This window comes from Eubalaena glacialis, chromosome 1, assembly GCF_028564815.1.
Source record: "Eubalaena glacialis isolate mEubGla1 chromosome 1, mEubGla1.1.hap2.+ XY, whole genome shotgun sequence".
Taxonomy (NCBI): domain Eukaryota; kingdom Metazoa; phylum Chordata; class Mammalia; order Artiodactyla; family Balaenidae; genus Eubalaena; species Eubalaena glacialis.
The window spans coordinates 169,523,363-169,543,563 of NC_083716.1; the positions used below are offsets into that span (position 1 = coordinate 169,523,363).

The following is a 20,201-nucleotide window of genomic DNA, read 5'->3' on the forward strand; positions in this document are numbered from 1 at the left end:
TTTAATATAATATCCATTTTGTCATTCATGCTTTTTTTTTATTATTAAGGATTAAATTCTAAATTATAATTTTTATCCAAGAAACTATACATTGAACTCTTAACTGAAATTTCTTTAATTAAGAAGGTTTTTAAAATTTTACAGTGTTTAAAGCATTTTAAATCACTTATGTTTGTAATGATTATAAATGCATTATTGGATCCTATTTTTAGCTCATAAATAAATGCTCCAGTACCTGGGAAATGGCAATATGGGTAACTCATATCTATATGTAATTATTAAGGGACAGTAAATGTATGTACATGTCTGTCAGTAAGTATCAGGCTAACTGGTTTTTATGTCAGCAGACTGAGAACTATGAGCAGAGAATACGTGAGCAACAGGAACAGCTGTCCCTTCAACAAACTATTATTGACAAGCTAAAATCACAGTTACTTCTTGTGAATTCCAGTCGAGGTATGTTCATGTTAAATCTTTATTTATTTCTTAAACCTCTGGGAGAAAAGAAAGATGGAAGTTAAGTTTTTCTATTTTATTTCTCCATTGTTTCTCAGTAGTTCTGATATTTTAATAACTGTGGTACAGTTACATTTATTTAAGAAATGAACAGTTGCAGGAAATGGAAAAATAGACATTCACATATATTATCTGGTGGAACTCTTAAGTTGATAAAACTTCCTAGAAGACAGTTTGTCAATAAATAGCAAAAGCTTTTAAAATGTCTGTGCCTTTTAAACCAAAAATTCAAGTCCTAAGAATATATCATAAGAAAATATTTCTTTAAGTACTCAAGGTATATATGCAAGGATGCTCATCACAGTATAATTTCTAATAATGGAAAACTAGAAATAAATAAATGTTCAACAGTTAAATTACAGTCATTTGTGTAGTGAACAGCTATGTAGCCAAGAAGAGTGATAACAGGTGTTCAGTTACAAACATGAGACATATTCATGATATATAGCAAACTGAGCAAAGCAAGATAAAAAATAAATGTAATTTTATCTATGCAAAAAAAAAAAGATTCTTTTGTGAATTTATGTGTATTGGAAAAGAAAAATTCTGATAAAATATAAACCAAAATGTTAACAGGAATAATTCGTAGATAATAAAAACTGTGGGTAGCTTTTATATTTTTTATTCTTTTCAGCATGTCTGCATTTTCTAATTTTTTAATAATAAGCATAGAGTATTATGCAAATAATTATCATAAACAAGAAATGCATACCTGAAAATATGACTTAAATAAAAGTTTAATTACATTGCTGATGATAACATACAAAGAACATACTTCTAGTTTTCTAAATTCTACATATTTTATATACTACTGATTTGGAAGAGTAGGGGTTTTGTGTGTTTAGTGGGAATGAAAGTAAAAAAATATGAATCAAATATGCCAAAATCTAAATGGGCAAATCTAAATTGTCAAAGTAACTATTATCTAAAGAATTTTTAAAATGCATAGTTTAAAATCTCTACTCTTTAAAATTAGGGGTTTGGGTTTGTATTCTTTTTACTTTTCCAGGTGGTACCAAAAACAAGGATTTCCCACTTATTCCTAAGAGGTTTTTGTCTTACAGATAACAGTTATGGCTGTGTTCCCCTGCTTGAAGACAGTGAAGCAAGGAAGAATAATTTGACTCTTGATCAGCCACATGATAAAGTAAAATCACGAATACCAAAAGAAAAAGAATCAAAGGTAGACTGCGCTGCCGGTTTATTCCCTAAAGGAAATAAATGAGAAATCGGGCTTCTTGAATTATTTAGTCAGTATTCTATCACATTTGAGATGCGCAGGAATGGTGGAGAAAGTGGATAAGATTCTTTTCAACCCTAACACTGCTATTGCAAGAATCAAAATTTAAATGGTGGTACATAACACATCTTCCCCATTTTATTTTCCTGAAATGGATCCACCACTGGAATTCTAAACAGAAGTTATTTATATACAAACAGGTAACTTACATGTTCCTAAATATATTTGAAGCAGTATTTCCAAGTAAAATAAAGACTTAAATTTCCTGTTTCCTAGTATTCTCTTTTCTATCTCACAGGTGTTTACCAAAGAAATAAAAGATTTTACATAGAAAGAAATAAGATAGTAAGACATAGATGATTCTGGGCTAGAAAATAGCATTCTAGTTTTTTCATTTGCCTGTGCTTAATTAAAAAACAAAATCCGCCTAACTAGCTTAAGCAAAAGTCTTCTTTGAAGCAATATAAAAAGGAATATTGCATATCTGCAGAGAGATGTGTACAAAGATGTTCAAGGTACATTGGTTAGAAACAACCTAAACATCTGTCAGTAGCAGAATGGTACATCTTTACAATTAAACATTTTAGAAAAATTAAACTAAATATTTATATGTTAATATACCTAGATTTCAAAAGCAGTGTTGAGTAAAAAATGGAAATTACAAAATGAAAAAATGGGGATAATTTATTTAGATTTTTTAAAAATATAAAACATTATGACATCATTTATAAAAATATAAATGTATAGTAGGAGTATAAAAACATATGCAGGAAGGGTATTCTTTAGAAAAATGAAGGTGGGGAGAAAAGAGACTGATTCTGGGAAAGGAATAAAGAGGGCTTCAGGTATATCTGTAACTTTTCTGTTTTTAAAGAAAAGTTCTGAAGCAAATATGGCAGAATCTTAATGCTTGTTAAATCAGGGTGGTCGAGATATAGATGTATATTGTATTATTCTCCATGCTTTTCTGAATCATTGAAATTTTATGTTTAAAAATGAATTTTTTTAATGAGATGAGTTGGGTTTTAGTGAGATGAAACAGCTCTTGAGTGAAATAATATCTCCTAACAAATGAGGACACTTAACAACCACAAGACAATTAAGTCAAGAGTGCTATATTTATTTATTTATTTCCTTCTAAATCAGGTAGGGGATTTTAACTTTGTGTGTCAAGGTTATTCAGTTACTTATCCCATAACTAAGACTATCTTAACTTGTTTTTATTTAACATCAAATCTGAGAAATCCAGTTTGACAGTTCCCTGTAAATAAAAATTTTAGAATGAAAAATTCCCTACAGTTATCTCCCAGTTCATATTTCTTTATTTAGAATCGTTATTGGTTTTTTTATTTGAATCATTCAGCTCTCTTCACCCCCACTCCAATTTCCGTTTATCTAAAACTGCTAGTAAACACAAGAAACTGTGCCACTGGAACATGTTCAGGTTTATTTTGCAAAAGACAAAATTCAGAAATAGTGATTCTGACTTTTAGAATACAATTTTGTGATAGAGCCTATTATAGTACATTTTAAAATCATTGAACTACTATAAAATGCTGACATAAATTTAGTGCTTAAGTAAATAATATTTGCAGACCATTTTCCTGTTTCAAAGACTTCTAAATGTCATGATTTATCATCAATTTTTAGTCAAAATTCTTATATTATTCCAATTATAACATTTCTCCAAAAATAATAAAATATCTCCAGTTCAAGTACATAGAAAGTATTTTTGAAAGTAGCAGTCTTGATTAGAAAAAAGAGGATAATGTGAAAGGCTCTAAGATATATTAATAATTTAGTTTATTTTGAATTTGGATAATTTGTCATTATGAAAGTTTTAGAGTTTGTCAATTAGTGTTCAAAGAGAACCTTCAAACAGATTTCTTTTTTAAATTATGTTTGTTTTAATTTTGTAAGATGTCTTTATGTCTCAAATATATATATATGTCTGAACAGCTGGGCTGAAATTAAGTGTAAGTAACAGAAATCATGTCAAAGGTAGCTTATTTCCAAAAAATTAATAATGTTGCATCAATTATAACCTTATTTGTGGACAGACCATAAGAGGGAAAAATATAAAGCTCCAAGTAGGAAATAAATCTAAATTCAGTGAGTTCTCTTAATTATCTTTACTAACAGGGGAAAGATTTATTTGACAGCTACGTATTTAACTCTTTGAATAGCTCATCAACTCAATCTTCTTGTACTATAATAAAAATTAGCAGTTTTATATTTCAGTTTTCTTATCTTCCTTTATATATCTAGAGCCAAAGTGCTAATGAGCACTAAACATATAAAGGATTAAAGAGAAGAAATATATTCTAAAAGAATGGATAAATTGGATTTATTGAATATTTAAGAGCTGGCTATATATGCGTGCAAAAATTAGTCCTAATTTAGAAAAATACTGGCCAATTGAAATTAAAATCTTTTCCATTGGCGTATATGTTGATCTGAGCTAATTAAGTTATAATTAAATACACTTTTAGGTAATACAAGTGAAATCCTTTCCTGAAGGAGTTTGATTGGTATGGATATCATTAAGGTTTTTCCAAAATGAAAAAATTCCATGTTGGTTGCTTGCAATTTTGTCAAAGTATGCATGTATACACAAGACAAAGCCTAGAAGGTAGTATGCAGAAATGACTAAGATAATGGTACAATTTTCTGTTTTCAATATGCTTTTATTGTATTAGCCTTCTCAAAAACTAATTGATTTTATTTTTTTTACTGAAGTATAGTTAATTTACAACATTGTGTTAATTTCTGTTGTACAGCAAAGTGACTCAGTTATACATATATGTACATTCTTTTCCATTATGGTTTATCATACTGAATATAGTTCTCTGTGTCATGAAAAACTTAACTGATTTTAGAAATTACATTCCCAATCAGTTGGCCTAGCCTCTGTAATGAATTAGTGACTTAATAGAAATGTTCTGAACCAACAACAGAAGGAGGCTACTGCTAACCACTCACAGTCCTTTCCTCCTCCTATTTGGTGGGTAGTTTGAGGACTGTTTACCTTGTTTAGGACTTGGTTAGGATATTTGAAAAGGGAAAGACCCCCAGACATTATGGCAAATGGCAACTATGGCTGCCTTGGAAAATGAGACACATAGAGTGTAGGAAAAAGGAATATGTTGAGGGAAAAGAGGACCTTTTAGAAAATTGTATTTGAGAAACATGAAATTTATAGTTTAGTCTGTTCATAGAAATCCTACACAAAGAGCATGCAAGAGTCCTTTGATTTCTAAAAGGACATAAAAAAGTCAAGGTCGCAGAACCTGTATCATTGGATGACCCTTAGTATTCTGCTTATAGTTTAGCAACATTAGAGGAGAAGTACTCAGTTTAATGGAAAACTTGAGTTTCACCTCTTGTACACCACTGTAGTTTGTACAGTATTTCTTGTTGAGATAGGATTCATTGTATTATCTGTCATGTAACAAAGTACCCCAAATTTACCCCAATATATAGCAACAACTATTTATTAATCACTTTTTGTGGGTCAGAAATTCAGGAGTGACTTAGCTGGGTAGTTCTGATTCAGGATCTTATGTGATTGAAGTCAGAATGTGGCCAAGGGCTTCCAGTCACCTGAAAGCTTAACGGTGGTTGGAGGATCCACTTCCAAGATGGCTCACTCCAAGATGGCTGTTGGCAAGATACCCCACCACATGGGCCTCTCATCACAGTGTGCCCGCTATCTTCCTCAGAGTAAGAAAGAAAGAGATCCAAGAGAGCAAGGAGGAAGCCACAGTGCTTTCTACAAGCTAGTCTCTAAAATCACACCTTTGCTTCCACTTTATTCTGTTCATTAGAAGCAAGTTACTAAGTGCTCCAGAGATAAGAAAATAAGTTCTTCTTCTTGAAAAAAAAGATTATCAAAGATTTTGTAGACATACTGTATTTAAAAGCATCACAGGGGGACTTCCCTGGTGGTCCAGTGGTTAAGACTCTGCGCTCCCTTGGGCTTCCCTGGTGGCGCAGTGGTTGGGAGTCCGCCTGCCAATGCAGGGGACACGGGTTCGAGCCCTGGTCCAGGAAGATCCCACATGCTGCAGAGCAACCGGGCCCGTGCGCCATAACTACTGAGCCTGCGCTCTGGAGCCCGCGAGCCACAACTACTGAGCCTGCGTGCCACAATCACTGGAGCCCGTGCGCCTTGAGCCCATGCTCCGCAACAAGAGAAGCCACCGCAATGAGAGGCCCTCGCACCGCAATGAAGAGTGGCCCCCGCTCGCCGCAACTAAAGAAAAGCCTGCACGCAGCAATGAAGACCCAACACAGCCAAAAATAAATAATTAAAAATAAATCAAAAAAAAAAAAAAAAGACTCCGCACTCCCAATACAGGGGGCCCGGGTTCGATCCCTGGTCAGGGACCTAGATCCCACATGCCGCAACTAAAAGAGCCCGCGTGCCACAACTAAGACCCAGCGCAGCCTAAATAAATAAATAAATAAATATTTTTTAAAATAAAAATAAAAGCATCACAGGGATTGTAGATTGTGGTATACAGAAGAGGGTACCAAAATATCAAGGGTGTGTGTGGGGGCAGCATAGTATATCATTTACCATATGATAAATATTAATGAGAGTTAAAGGAACCTGGCAGAATTTAATAATGAATTTGACTCTCCTGAATCCTATTGTTATTCATCTCAGAGGAAAGAAATAATCATAGCTTATTATCTTGAGAATAATTTCAAAAATTCTAATATGAATATAGACTTTCCAGAGGAGATTAGCTGAGCAGTGCTTTAGAGAACCAAGAAACTGTCGCATGTTATTACTTTAAAAGTTAAAAATTGTAAGAAATCAAGTAACACAAAAATGCATACACTTATTCTTGGCAAAGACTACCATCTTGTTTGCAGGACACCATTGTCAGACATAGTAACATATGTCATGATAGCAGTTATTATTTAGCAAATTTTATATTTTAATATAAATACAAATTCTGAGCAGGGATCGAACCCAGGCCCCCTGCAGTGGAAGCGCAGACTCCTAACCACTGGACCTCCAGGGCGTTCCCCTGGATCATTTTTATGATCTTGGAAACGAGATTTTTTTATAATACGGCTCTGGGAACCACTTCAGTTGCAAACTAAATGCTACCCTAGGTGTGTAGGGTGTGACAAAAGATTTTGTCATCTTTCTATCCCTTTTTTTTTTTTTTTTGTGGAAGTTATACAAAAGTCTAGAGTGTTTTGACACAAGAAAATATAGAGAGCAAAAATGTAGAATACATAAAAGAATTTAGTGATGTTGGTAAATTTTCTTCACTCATTCATTTCAATAACTCTAAACTGCCCTCTGACTTAAAGTCCTGTTTTAATAACCAAAATAGACATTATTGAATGTTGTAAAGTTTTTTCAGATTCTAGGATCCGAGATACAAAGTATATGTTATATGAGTTTATTTGAACTTTTAATTATTTAGAGACCATGTGTTCATGTGTATAGAGATGTTTTTATGCTTTATTTCTGATTTTCTATATATAATTTATTCTTTATACATCTTTTTTCATCTAAGTTATATGCTTTAAACAAAAGTTTAAAAATACAAAGAATGCAGTTGTTACTGAAAGATGCCAGTTAGACAGTTGGCAAATTTCTAATGTAGCTATCATTGTGATTAGATCAGCAGATACATGGTAGCTTTGAGGAGCAGGAAAGATTTTATAGGTTTAGAACAGTAAAACAGTGATGGAGCTGTGGAGCTGCCATCAGTGCTAACATTAAGAAAGTAGGATGTGCTGTACCTGGCAATTGCAAGTAAACGTAGAAGCTCTGACATGTTTGAAGAAAGCTGATGTCTAAAAATTCACTTGTCAATCAGTTAGACAAGAAGTTTTTTTTTTTTTAAACATCTTTATTGGAGTATAATTGCTTTACAATGGTGTGTTAGTTTCTGCTTTATAACAAAGTGAATCAGCTATACATATACATACATCCCCATATCTCCTCCCTCTTGCGTCTCCCTCCCACCCTCCCTATCCCACCCCTCTAGGTGGTCACAAAGCACCGAGCTGATCTCCCTGTGCTATGCGGCTGCTTCCCACTAGCTATCTGTTTTACATTTGGTAGTATATATAAGTCCATGCCACTCTCTCACTTTGTCCCAGCATACCCTTCCCCCTCCCCGTGTCTTCAAGTCCATTCTCTACTAGGTCTGCGTCTTTATTCCTGTCCTGCCCCTAGGTTCTTCAGAACCATTTTTTTTTTTTTTTTTTTTATATTCCATATATATGTGTTAGCATGTGGTATTTGTTTTTCTTTTTCTGACTTACTTCACTCTGTATGACAGACTCTAGGTCCATCCACCTCACTACAAATAACTCAATTTCGTTTCTTTTTATGGGTGAGTGGACAGAAGTATTTATTGAACTCCTCCTATTTTCCCAGTCTTGGTAGTCCTTGATAGGAATACAAAAAAAAAAAGAGTAAGATCTTTCCCCTTTAAGGAGCTACAATCTGGTTGGGGAAACAAAGATTTGGAGACCCAAAGCAATTAGCAAGCAAATTAAAAGACAATGTGAAGTCCTAATTACATGACAAAATGAAATCCTAATTATCATTTTATGGTACAGATAAAACATATAGGACCTTAATTTAAAAATAAAAATTCCCAGTGAGCTGAAGGTAGGCTTGATCAGGCACTCAACATTTAGTTTAAGTAGGAGAAAGAAAACAAATTCTTAACTTGCTTATGTGGTAGTATGTGCATAGATATGTAAACTTAAATTTTGTGCAGCATTTTAATAGAAAAAGAATAATCTCTAGGCAAGAACCCATATTATTCCAGGCTCCTTTGGAGAACATTAAATAAACTGAAAGCTAAAACTGAGGGTTTTGAAAGAGCAATTTCATTTACTATAACTTTTTTAAATTACATAATCTTGACTTCAGAGGAGAGTGCTTCTTTTTGTTTCCTTATTCTTTATTTTCGTTTCTTTATTCTATAGACGGTTCTTCAGTGAAAGGCATTTGCCCATGGTGTATTCCTCCAGTTATTATATATGACAGTTTTGGCAGACACTGTATGAACTTTAACTTGTTCTGCTGTCTGGCCTTCTGTAGCTTATAAAATCCTAGCCTCTCAAGTCTAGGTCTTGGATGACATCTCCATCCTTAAACTGTTAATATCTCATATACTCTGGACTTCAGGTGCACCACCCACTTCGGGATCTCCATCTGAGTTTCAGGCCCCCATAGCTTCTCTCAACATCTAGATACTTTCTCTATTGCAAGTCTCTTAAACTATATTTATTTGTAGGTTAGGTTTATTGTCAGGTACCTGGTTTTATATACATTGTAAATGCTTTAAAATAGAGTATCGTATACAGGTATATGATAAAAACACCTGTTTTTAAATATGTTTTTATTATTTGAACAGAAGTTAGAAATTGTATCATTAGTCAAGATATGTAACTATCAACTGATTTCCTTGGCAAAGTAAAATATGGTTTACATTATCAAAACACATAGTACCTTTCCTGAGGAACTTTAAAAAAAATATGACTGCTTATGTTCTCAACTTTGTATTACTCACCTTTGTAAAAAAAAAAAAAAAAAAAAAATTTATCCCTGTATTCCTTTAAGGCTTGATTCTTTCTTTTCATCATCTCTTATTAGATAGAAATGCCCATTATACAATGGCACATGACAGCCTAGCCTGGGGATTACAGAGGATTGGAGAAAACGTGTGTATGTAGCAACTTATCTTCTTGGTCAGAGCAAATGTCCCATTCCCCCTGGTTTTGTTTTTAGAGATTGGATCAAATATACCTTCTTTTTATATGTAACACTTCTATATTACTTTTCTCTGGAGATTAGTCTTTGTTTATAGACTCTCTGGTAGAATAATAATTAGAAGGAAAAAAGTTATTCAACAAGTTTATTCATTAAAGTTCATAGTTTTTCCCAAGGTGTCATAACAAATATATCACAAACTCTAAGAAAATTGATATCCAAATCATTTTAATGTTTACATTGAAACTTCCGTTGTAGAAATTGTTTCCAAATCTGAATTATTAATTCATCCTAACTCTTTCCTGTTCTGAGTCTCTGGTTTTGTTTTTGTTTTTTTTATTGAAGTATTGTTGATTTACAGTGTTGTGTTAGTTTCTGGTGCATAGCAAAGTGATTCAGTTATACGTATATATACATATTCTTTTTTATGTTCTTTTCCATTATGGTTTATTACAGGATATTGAATATAGTTCCCTGTGCTATACAGTAGGACTTTGTTATTTATCTATTTTTTATATAGTAATTTGTATCTGTTAATCCCAAATACCTAATTTATCCCTCCCCCACCCCCTCTCCCCTTTGGTAACCATAAGTTTGTTTTCTGTGTCTGTGAGTCTGTTTCATAAATAAGTTCATTTGTGTCATATTTTAGATTCCACATATAAATGATACATGGTATTTGTCTTTCTCTTTCAGACTTACTTCACTTAGTATGATAATCTCTAGGTCCATCCATGTTGCTGCAAATGGCATTATTTCATTCTTTTTTATGGCGGAGTAGTATTCCATTGTGTATATATACCACATTTTCTTTATCCATTCATCTGTTGATGGACATTTAGGTTGCTTCCATGTCTTGGCTATTGTAAATAGTGCCACAGTGAAATTGGGGTGCATGTATCTTTTCGAATTATGGTTCTCTCTGGATATATGCCCAGGAGTGGGATGGCTGGATCATATGGCATCTCTCTTTTTAGCTTTTTAAGGAACCTCCATACTGTTTTCCATAGTGGCTGCAGCAATGTACATTCCCGCCAACAGTGTAAAAGGGTTCCCTTTTCTCCACAGCCTCTCCAGCATTTGTTATTTGTAGGCTTTTTAATGATGGCCATTCTCATCAGTTTGAGGTGGTACCTCACTGTAGTTTTGAATTGCATTTCTCTAATAATTAGCAATGTTGAGCATCTTTTCATGTGCCTGGTGGCCATCTTACGTCTTCTTTGGTGAAATGTCTATTTAGGTCTTCTGCCCATATTTTGATTGGGTTTTTTTTTTTTCTGTTAATGAGTTGTATGAGCTGTTCGTATGTTTTGGAAATTAAGCCCTTGTTGGTCGCATCATTTGCAAAGATTTTCTCCCAGTTTGTAGGTTGTCTTTTCATTTTCTTTTATGCTTTCCTTTGCTGTGCAAAAGCTTATAAGTTTGATTAGGCCCCATTTGTTTATTTTTGCTCTTATTTCTATTTCCTTGGGAGACTGACCTAAGAAAACATTGGTATGATTTATGTTGGAGAATGTTTTACCTATGTTCTCTTCTAGGAGTTTTATGGTGTCATGTCTTATATTTAAGTCTTTAAGCCATTTTGAGTTTATTTTTGTGTATGGTGTGAGGGTGTGTTCTAACTTCATTGATTTCTGTCTAGCTTTCCCAACACCACTTGCTGAAGAAACTGTCTTTTCTCCATTGTATATTCTTGCCTCCTTTGTCAAAGATTAATTGACTGTAGTGTGTGGGTTTATTTCTGGGCTCTCTGTTCTGTTCCATATGTCTGTTTATGTGCCAATACCATGCTGTTTTAATTACTGTAGCTTTGTAGTATTGTCTGAAGTCTGGGAGGGTTATACCTCCAGGTTTGGTCTTTTTCCTCAGGATTGTGTTGGCAATTCTGGGTCTTTTATGTTTCCATATAAATTTTAGGATTGTTTGTTCTAGTTCTGTGAAAAATATCATGGGTAATTTGATAGGGATCACATTAAATCTGTAGATTGCTTTGAGTAGTATGGCCATTTTAACAATATTAATTCTTCTAATCCAAGAGCATGGAATATCTTTCCATTTCCTTGAATCATCCACAGTGTCCTTTATCAGTGTTTTGTAGTTCTCAGCTATAAGTCTTTTCACCTCCTTGCTCAGATTTATTTCTAAGTATTTTATTTATTTTTTGATGCAATTTATTTATTTATTTATTTATTTATTTTTTGGCTGTGTTGGGTCTTCGTTGCTGTGCGTGGGCTTTCTCTAGTTGCGGTGAGCGGGGGCTACTCTTTGTTGCAGTGTGCGGGCTTCTCATTGCAGTGGCTTCTCTTTGTTGCAGAGCACAGGCTCTAGGCACGCAGGCTGCAGTAGTTGTGACATACGGGCTCAGGAGTTGTGGCTCGTGGGCTCTAGAGCGCAGGCTCAGTAATTGTGGCACACGGGCTTAGTTGCTCCATGGCATGTGGGATCTTCCCAGACCAGGGCTCGAACCCGTGTCCCTTGCATTGGCAGGTGGATTCTTAACCACTGCGCCACCAGGCAAGTCCCCTTGATGGGATTTTAAAAGGGATTGTTCTTTTACTTTCCATTTCTGATACTTCATTGTTAGTGTAAAGAAATGCAACAGATTTCTGTATGTTAATCTTGGTGAGTCTCTGTTTTTTAATTTAATACATAATTTTAGTTTTTGCTTTGTTATTATACTAGAAATAATTTTTGAGGGGAGAAGAAACTGAGAAGTGGCATATCACTTTTTAAATCCTCTTCCCTGGCTTCTAAGCAGATTTAATTAGCTCTAATATTGTATATTTCCCCTTTTTGTACCCTTTCTCACATTTCCCATTTTTCTTTTTTCTGCTCTTCTCCAGAGCCCACTAAACAGAGTTACTGTATTCTGTTCTTCCCTGATTTATCTTGACCAAGGCCTGAAAGGCTGTTTTTTCAACCTCAGTAGGTTGGGGCTAGTCCTCCAAAACAATCTAATTTCTCTTATTAATATATTATAATCTGTCATCCTAAAAGTTCTCAAAATCTGTTTTAAAGATATTTGTTTCTTCATACTTCCCTGGCGGTCCAGTGGTTAAGACTCTGCACTTCCAATGCCGGGGGTGAAATTTTGATCCCTGGTCAGGAAACTAAGATCCCACGTGCTGCGTGGCGTGGCCAAAAAAAAAAAAAAGATATTTGTTTTTTAGTTAGAAATGCTTTTTGCATTTGATCTGTTGTGATATGTTGTGGTGGGTGGTTTGGGGGTGTGGTTGTGGGGTTTTTTTGTTTGTTTGTTTGGTTGAATTACATGAAGAAAATCCAGCTTCACACAGATATGTAGTTGGGAAGGGGAAGAGTATTTTAATAACCTTTTTAGAAATTGTAGATATTTTCCTTTGATACTATACCAAAACTTGGCAAGTGGTAATTTCTTAATGTTAGCTGCAGTATGAAAGCTGAAACCAGTGAACTCTTCTGGTACATTAAAAGCCATTGGTCTGTCTTGTACTTTGAATGTATCTTTTACTTATGTATGATTTTGTAGCATCATGAATTGGTCATTTGGAAAATACCGGTTCAGGGAGCTATGCACAACTTCCAAATATTGACTTATTTCATGATATAATATTTTAACTCACATTTAACATCATCACTGATCTCATCAGAAAAGTCTTTTTACTGGGCAGCTGTCAAGATTACTATAACAGAAGTTTTCCAAAATTTGCACTTGAAAACTTATATTTTTTCGTAAACAACAAATCTTTTCAGTTGTTTTCCTTAAAGTGGGAAGCTAGCTTCATTTGCTTTTGAGAAAATGTCTGAATAACCATAGCTTGCATGATAATCATTCTTTCAAGTGAAAATGGCATTCCATTAAAAAAGTGACTAGTTCAGCTTGCAGCTCGAACACTTGCACAAGTGCTTTTCCCCCTGTACTTCAGTATGAAATAGAAGTCCTTTGTGTATATTTCCCATTTTGTCACACAGAATACTAAAAAATGTTAGCTTGGGATCAAAATTCAATAAAATTAATAGTTTTTACTGTGTCATCATCAAGGATATTCTTAGGTGAAACTGGCTTCCTTTTTGATCGAGTATACGGCATTGAAGAATACAATGAGTACAGTTTGGTAACATGGCCTTGGTCATACTCAGGCACCAGCAGTTTTACTCACCATTGCTTTTGTATCATCAGTATAAATGCCAACACAGTAAAAAAGGCAAATAATATTTAATACTATTGTGACAATTGTTGACCCCATGAGTTTCAGGGTCTGGGGTTTGATTTTACCCTACCTACAAGCTAATAAGTTACAACTTCATGGATGCTGGAAGAAGACATGAGACTCCTGGATCAGAGAAAAAAAGGTCTCTGTTATTTATAGAACAGCAAGCAGCTAGAGCATTATATTTGCATTGGTCTCATGGTGGGGGACACAAGGTGGACCCAGGTGGATGCCTGCACATGCAAAGGGTTGCATTATGCTTGTTAAAAGATGGTGTGGTGCCTGATGCATTTCTTGAGCTATTCCACAGAACCCTAGACCTGTGAAATGTTGCATAGTATGTATTCTTCGTGGTAATTTTTAAAGGCACAGGAATGTATTATAGGATCCAAAATCAACAGTAAGAAAACTACTTAGCGGGAATTCCCTGGTGGTCCAGTGGTTAGGACTCCACACTTTCACTGCTGAGGGCCCAGGTTCAATCCTGGTTGGGGAACTAAGATACCGCAACCTATATAACGTGGCCAAAAAGAAAAAAAAAAAAAAGTTTAAAAAAAAAAAGAAAACTACTTAGCTTCATTTTACCATAGAATCTCTAGCTAGCACTTTTCCCAATATTGTATTTTAACAACTCTTATTGAATTTGTAGTCCCCTTTAAGATATTGCTAGAATTTGATGGGGGAGAGATGGGGAGGGCACACCTAATTTATCATTTGCACCTAATATGCTATGTTCTTTCAGTGTCTTTGTTGCTTGCTTAAGGCACTCTTGCCATGTTATGAAAGCTTTTTCCCTGAAAGATTTTTTTTCTTTGCCAATTAGACATCTTTCCATACACTTGATACTTGGCTCTAAGATAAATAGATAGATCCTAGAATCCTGATAAAACTATTGTAAAGTAGTTCCCAGGCATTCTGTAAGTCATTAAACTATGATTTTTTTTTTCTTCTCTGATAAGTTCCTTTTGGAAAACCAAATAATTCCGAGATGGGTATCTTTTGTTTTCTCTCTCCTGTTGTGCTTATCAATAGTGGTGTGATTTTTATATTCCTTATTGGATGGGTTTACCCACCGTTATTTCTACCTCTAATTGCTCTTCACTATTTAACATTAAGGCAGCATGTTTCCCTCTACATTTCATCCAAATAATGATGTGCAGGAGGTCACTGACTTGTCCAGATTCCCTGAAAGTGTCATCTAGAATGTATTCCTGCTGGATGGCCAGTGGCCACAGTAGATGTTGCTTTCCTTCTTGCTGCTGCTGATTGAACATTTTCTCTTCCTCCTCTTTCCCCATGCTGCAGCCACAGAATCCCTGTTCTTGTCCCCGGCTCTTGTTTCTCATCTTGTCCTGAGGACAGAGTGAAAACTTTTTAATAAAGCTGAATCTAAAACTCTCCCTTCTACTTTTTTGATAAATGTCCATTTCTCTTTTACATGAAGAAGATAATAGATCTTTATAGTTAGTTGTTTTTACTAAGTTTTTTCTTGGCAAAGTAAAAAGTTGGTAGTCCTTTATCAGACCCCTAGTTTTGTTTTGAATTTTGCTGTTCTAGGAATGCTTAATCTCAGTTTCTTTAAGGTTTTATCTTTCCCTAAGATTTTTTTATTTTAAGGAGAATGGCCTTGCATTAACAAAGGAAAATGAAGATTAGAAGTGTGAACCAGATTTGAGGAAAAGGTGATTATGTTGTTTTTTTTTAAATTTTTTTAAGATTTATTTTTTTTAATTTATTTATTTATGGCTGCATCGGGTCTTTGTTGTGGCGCGGGCTCTTTGTTGCAGCGCGTGGGCTTCTCTCTAGTTGTGGCGCGCAGGCTCCAGGGTGCGTGGGCCCTGTAGTTGTGGCGCGCAGGCTCCAGGGCGCATGGGCTCCATAGTTTTCATCACGCAGGCTCTCTAGTTGAGGCTCATGAGCTCAGTAGTTGTGGCACGTGGGCTAGTTGCCCCGCAGCATGTGGGATCTTAGTTCCCTGACCAGGGATCGAACCCACGTCCCCTGCATTGTAAGGCGGATTCTTTACCACTGGACCACCAGGGAAGCCCCTGATTATGTTATATTTTAAAATGTGGTGCTCTACAATAGACAGCAGAACAAATGAAAATATATTGGATTGAAAGAGAATTGAGAGTGGCTATCAAGAGAGAGGGTGGGCCTGAAGATACAGATTTTAGGAAATGAATACTCAATAGACCTAACACGAGAATGAACAATAAGAAAGGTGTATAATGAGGGAAGAACAGTGTACCCATGTGTGAACCTTAGAGAATGCCCACATTTTTAGTCTAAGAAGAACAGGGACCAATGAAAACACCAAAACTTAAAAAGCAAACCTAAATATTATACTGGTAGCCAAAAAGGTATCAAGAAGGAGGAGCTGCTCACTAGTATGAAGTACTGTCACTAATGTGAAATTCCCAGTTTCCTGTGGTTTTGTCCTGAGGGTGGCCACAGTTCCAGTGGCTAAAATTCCAATTGAAAGCCCACCACCATTCTGGCTGGAAGAACCAGAAAGGAAAATGAGCCCAGAATAACCACAGTCACCAGAGAAGGAAGGAGCCCCATAAAGGAGAGAGCCAGAGAAAGTAAACCTGAAGTTCTGTGTTTAAACTCAGCCCGTCTCTGGCTCTCCCTAAAACCAAGGATGTGTGGGCAAACTGAAAGCAGTTTGCAGCTGAAGCATAAAGGAATGAACTGAGATCTGAGCTGCTGCTCTTCAGAGGAGTGACAGTTTGGAGTCTGAGTCTAACCAACTTAATTTCCTGCAAAAACAAAAACATCAACACTCTTTGGCACCATATAACAGAGTATCTCCCCAACATAATATTCACAATGTTCTGGGTACAGTCCAAAATTATTCAACATATGGCGAGTCAAGAAAATATGACCCAGTTTCAAGGGAACAGATACAAACCCTGAGATGATGCAGATATTGAGATTATCAGACAAGGATTTTAAGTCAGCTACTATAACTATGCCCAGTCATCTATTAGGAGGTAGTTAGGAAGGCAGGAAGAGAATTAAGGTTTTGAGAGGATAGCATTTAACAGAAAGGTACTCCACTGTCATGCTTTGTCAAATGGTTAACTTTTAATGACAAGTTTGAGAAATACTTGAACTGTGAAATGCTGGTTAAGAAGCTATTGCCAAACTGCCTCTGTTAACACGTAAACTGGTTTGGCAGAACTTGAGTAAGTCTATCTAGGGTGATTTTGGGGTGTAAATTTCTTCTTGGACATTCTTGAGCACAAAAAGGGCCATACCAAAGGTTTTTTCCCCAGGCAGTATTTAAACATCAAAACTTGGCTTATAACTATGCCTCACTGAGAAATATATTTGTTGTATGACAGACAGGTTTTAGAGTCTTAAAAGTAGTTTGCATTGGTGCAGTGTGTAAATGTTACCCTTCTATATCTTCCTCACCATGCTAGATAATAACCCTACTACTTCACTTCTCTAGCTGTCGGGACCTGTAAACTGAGAGGTTAAGAGCCTGGGGCGGTAAAGCTTGGGTTCCAATTGCAGCTACTCCACCTACTAGACTGTAGACAAATATTTGATCTCTCCAGAGCCTTAGTAACTATAGTGAACTTTAAAATCAAATTAAAGTACTTAATTCACAAGATTATGTGGATTTAGTTAAATAATATGTGCAAATTGCTTAAATAACAGCTATTTTCATGAAGATATTTTCTGCTCACCATGGTAGTGGTATGACAAAAAAGTAGTAGTTAATGAAAAGGATTTTCCCAAATCATTTCATTTTAAAGTAGTGTTCAGAGAAGGGGTGAAGGAAGTATGGGAAACCTTACTTTTTAAAATTAGTCACTTAAGTTATTTTTCTATTTTGCATAAAAAGGCATTCCCACAATTAGATATTTCTTCCTATTAAGAAAATTAATTCAGAAAGATAACTTTTTTTTAATGTTTTATTGTAACATTGAATTGACAGAAGTTTTGGGGGATTTACGTTAAATCAAAACCTTGTAAAGAACTTGGAAGTAATTGGGATATTTAATTTTATTTTTATATTGTTTATTTTCTTGCCTCTTCCTTCAGAACTCTGGGATGGATCCCATTTTGCCCTGGAATTGTTCCCGCACTGGCAGTGGATTTGCCTAGCACACTGTGTCATGCAGAACAGACAAGGCTCCTAGGATTTGTGTTCCTCTTGCTTTTCTAGATTTTCAGTAATATTATTGAGGGTGAGAGAACCACAGATTTCACATGGCCATAAGTTCTTATAAATACAATTTCTGTGTATTTTTTTAAATTACCTTTTGTCCTCAAACTTCTTTTTTAATATGCTTTTATATTCTTATCAAATCTCTTGTAACTTTTTTCTGTTCCTATTTTCTACCTTAAGCTCTTCACTTTCTCCGCCCTTTTCACTTTCTCCCTAATTCAGCCATATTCAGTGCTTGACTTCACCATAACATTTTTGTCTCAATATATCTAAAACTGGTAAATTCAACCTCAGTTTCTCCTTTAACATTTCATTCTTAGTTTCAAAAATCTAAGTGATAAGTGAATCCTTATTTTCACTTTCTTTTTCCACTACTCATTTTTTCTTTTCCTATAGTAAATTTTATTAAGTTAGTATTTATAACTATTCCACAGTTTATATTCCCTTTACTAATCCATCCCATCTCACCTGGGCTAACTTCTTGGTTGACATTGTTCCAAGTAAGAACATAGCTCTTTTCTGTTTTAAAAGCGTAATCTCAGAAATGAAATCAAATATTGGCTACACTCAGTTGCCTGAGCCACCTGAAAATAAATATTCCGATTGCATGGAAGGATCTCAACTAAATTTTAGAGAGACTCTTTGATATGAACCCTGGAATAAAGCGGTAGTCATTGCTATAAGTTAAATATGTATCATTGAAGACTTACCACCTTTATTCAGTATTAGCCTTTTAAAGTTTAGATTCTGGAAAAAAAAAATGGAAAAAATAACTAAGAGGTTGTTTTATATACCATAAAGAAGAGAACATTTCTGGTTTTAATTTCCTTTTGAAGTATATGGCTTCAGGCAATCAAATAAATTGGTACAATGTCAAAATAAATAAATAAAGTTTAGATTCCTTCCATATGAGAGGTATTAATGAGTTTGAATTGAATTATCTTTAAAAGTTCCATAACTCAATTTAATTTTGCTGACTTTAGTTGCTTAAAATTTTTAAGAAAAAACATGATTCTGATTAAAATTTTTTATTGCATTTCTTCTTCTCCCCTAGCTTTTTGGAGCTATAAATTGACAAATAAAAATTTTATATATTTACAATGTATAGCATGATGTTTTGATATCTGTATACATTATGAAATGATTACCACAGTCAATCTAATTAACATATCCATCACTTCACATGGTTATTTTTCTTTTTTATTGTGGTAAAAACATTTAAGATGTATACTCTTAGCAAATTTCAAGTATACAATACAGTAGTATTAACTATAGTTGCCATGCTATGCACTAGATCTCCAGAATTTATCCATCTGCGTGACTGAAACTTTGTACTCAACATCTTCCCACTTCCCCTACCCCCCAAACCCTGGCAACCACTGTTCTACTCTGCTTCTATGAGTTTGACTTTTTTAGGTTCCACATATAAGTGAGATCATGCTATATTTGTTTTTCTGTGCCTGCCTTATCTTATTTTACATAACATAATGTCCTCCAGGTTCATCCATATTGTCTCGAATGACAGGATTTCCTTCTTTTTTAAAGCTGATGTGTTCGGCCTTAAAATGTGTGTGTGTGCGTGTGTGTGTGTGTGTATATACACACACAATATTCTATTGTATATATACCACGTTTTCTTTACTCATCCATCATCAATTGACACTTAGATTGAATTCATATCTTGGCTATTGTGAATCATTTCTGTATTTTTCACATTGATTTATAAAAAAGACAAAATACTTTCACTTTTAGTACCAAATATTAAAAAGGCAGGTATTGAGGAAAATATACATTTCTTTCTTTGAAATGTTGGTATCTAAGAGATCTTGGATTCCAACACAAAAAGATTTCCCATTATCGCTGCATTAAGAATAAGAAGGTTTTGGACTAATTAAATATTAGCCACTTTTTGTTTTTTCTCCTTCTTAAATATCATTGCATATTCAACTAAGTCTTGAACAGAACATTTTTTATATATAATACACATCTATGAGAAGCTTAAATTGATTTACACTAAAACAAATTCTCCCAATTTACATAAGAGGAAATTTAAGGAATCATTTCACAACGTCTTCCAACTGCTTCAAATGGGTTTATCTTAATGATTTAGTTGAATGACTTATCCAGTGCCATACTGGAAGTGTAAATGAAAAGTACGACGTGTAAAACTCTTATTTCAGTATTCATTCCACAAGTTCGCCATTTCCAAACTAGTACTTGGAACAGTTTATAATGTTAAGTATTTTAAGTTTTAGTACCTCAAAATAAATTCATTTGTTGAATGATTTAATGTTAAAATCTCCT

General features: G+C 34.6%; 1 protein-coding gene across 2 annotated transcripts in view; it reads left to right on the forward strand.

Annotated features, from left to right (window-relative positions):
- Nucleotides 1-20,201, forward strand: part of TANK (TRAF family member associated NFKB activator) — a 75,153-nt gene that overhangs the window by 41,573 nt on the left and 13,379 nt on the right. Inside the window, exons 3-4 of one of the 2 annotated variants that reach the window (XM_061200638.1) lie at nt 345-456; nt 1,581-1,699. In XM_061200638.1, coding sequence (XP_061056621.1) covers nt 345-456; nt 1,581-1,699 — 231 coding nt within the window. The remainder of the gene's footprint in view (nt 1-344; nt 457-1,580; nt 1,700-20,201) is intronic. The other variant, XM_061200648.1, reaches the window with a different exon arrangement.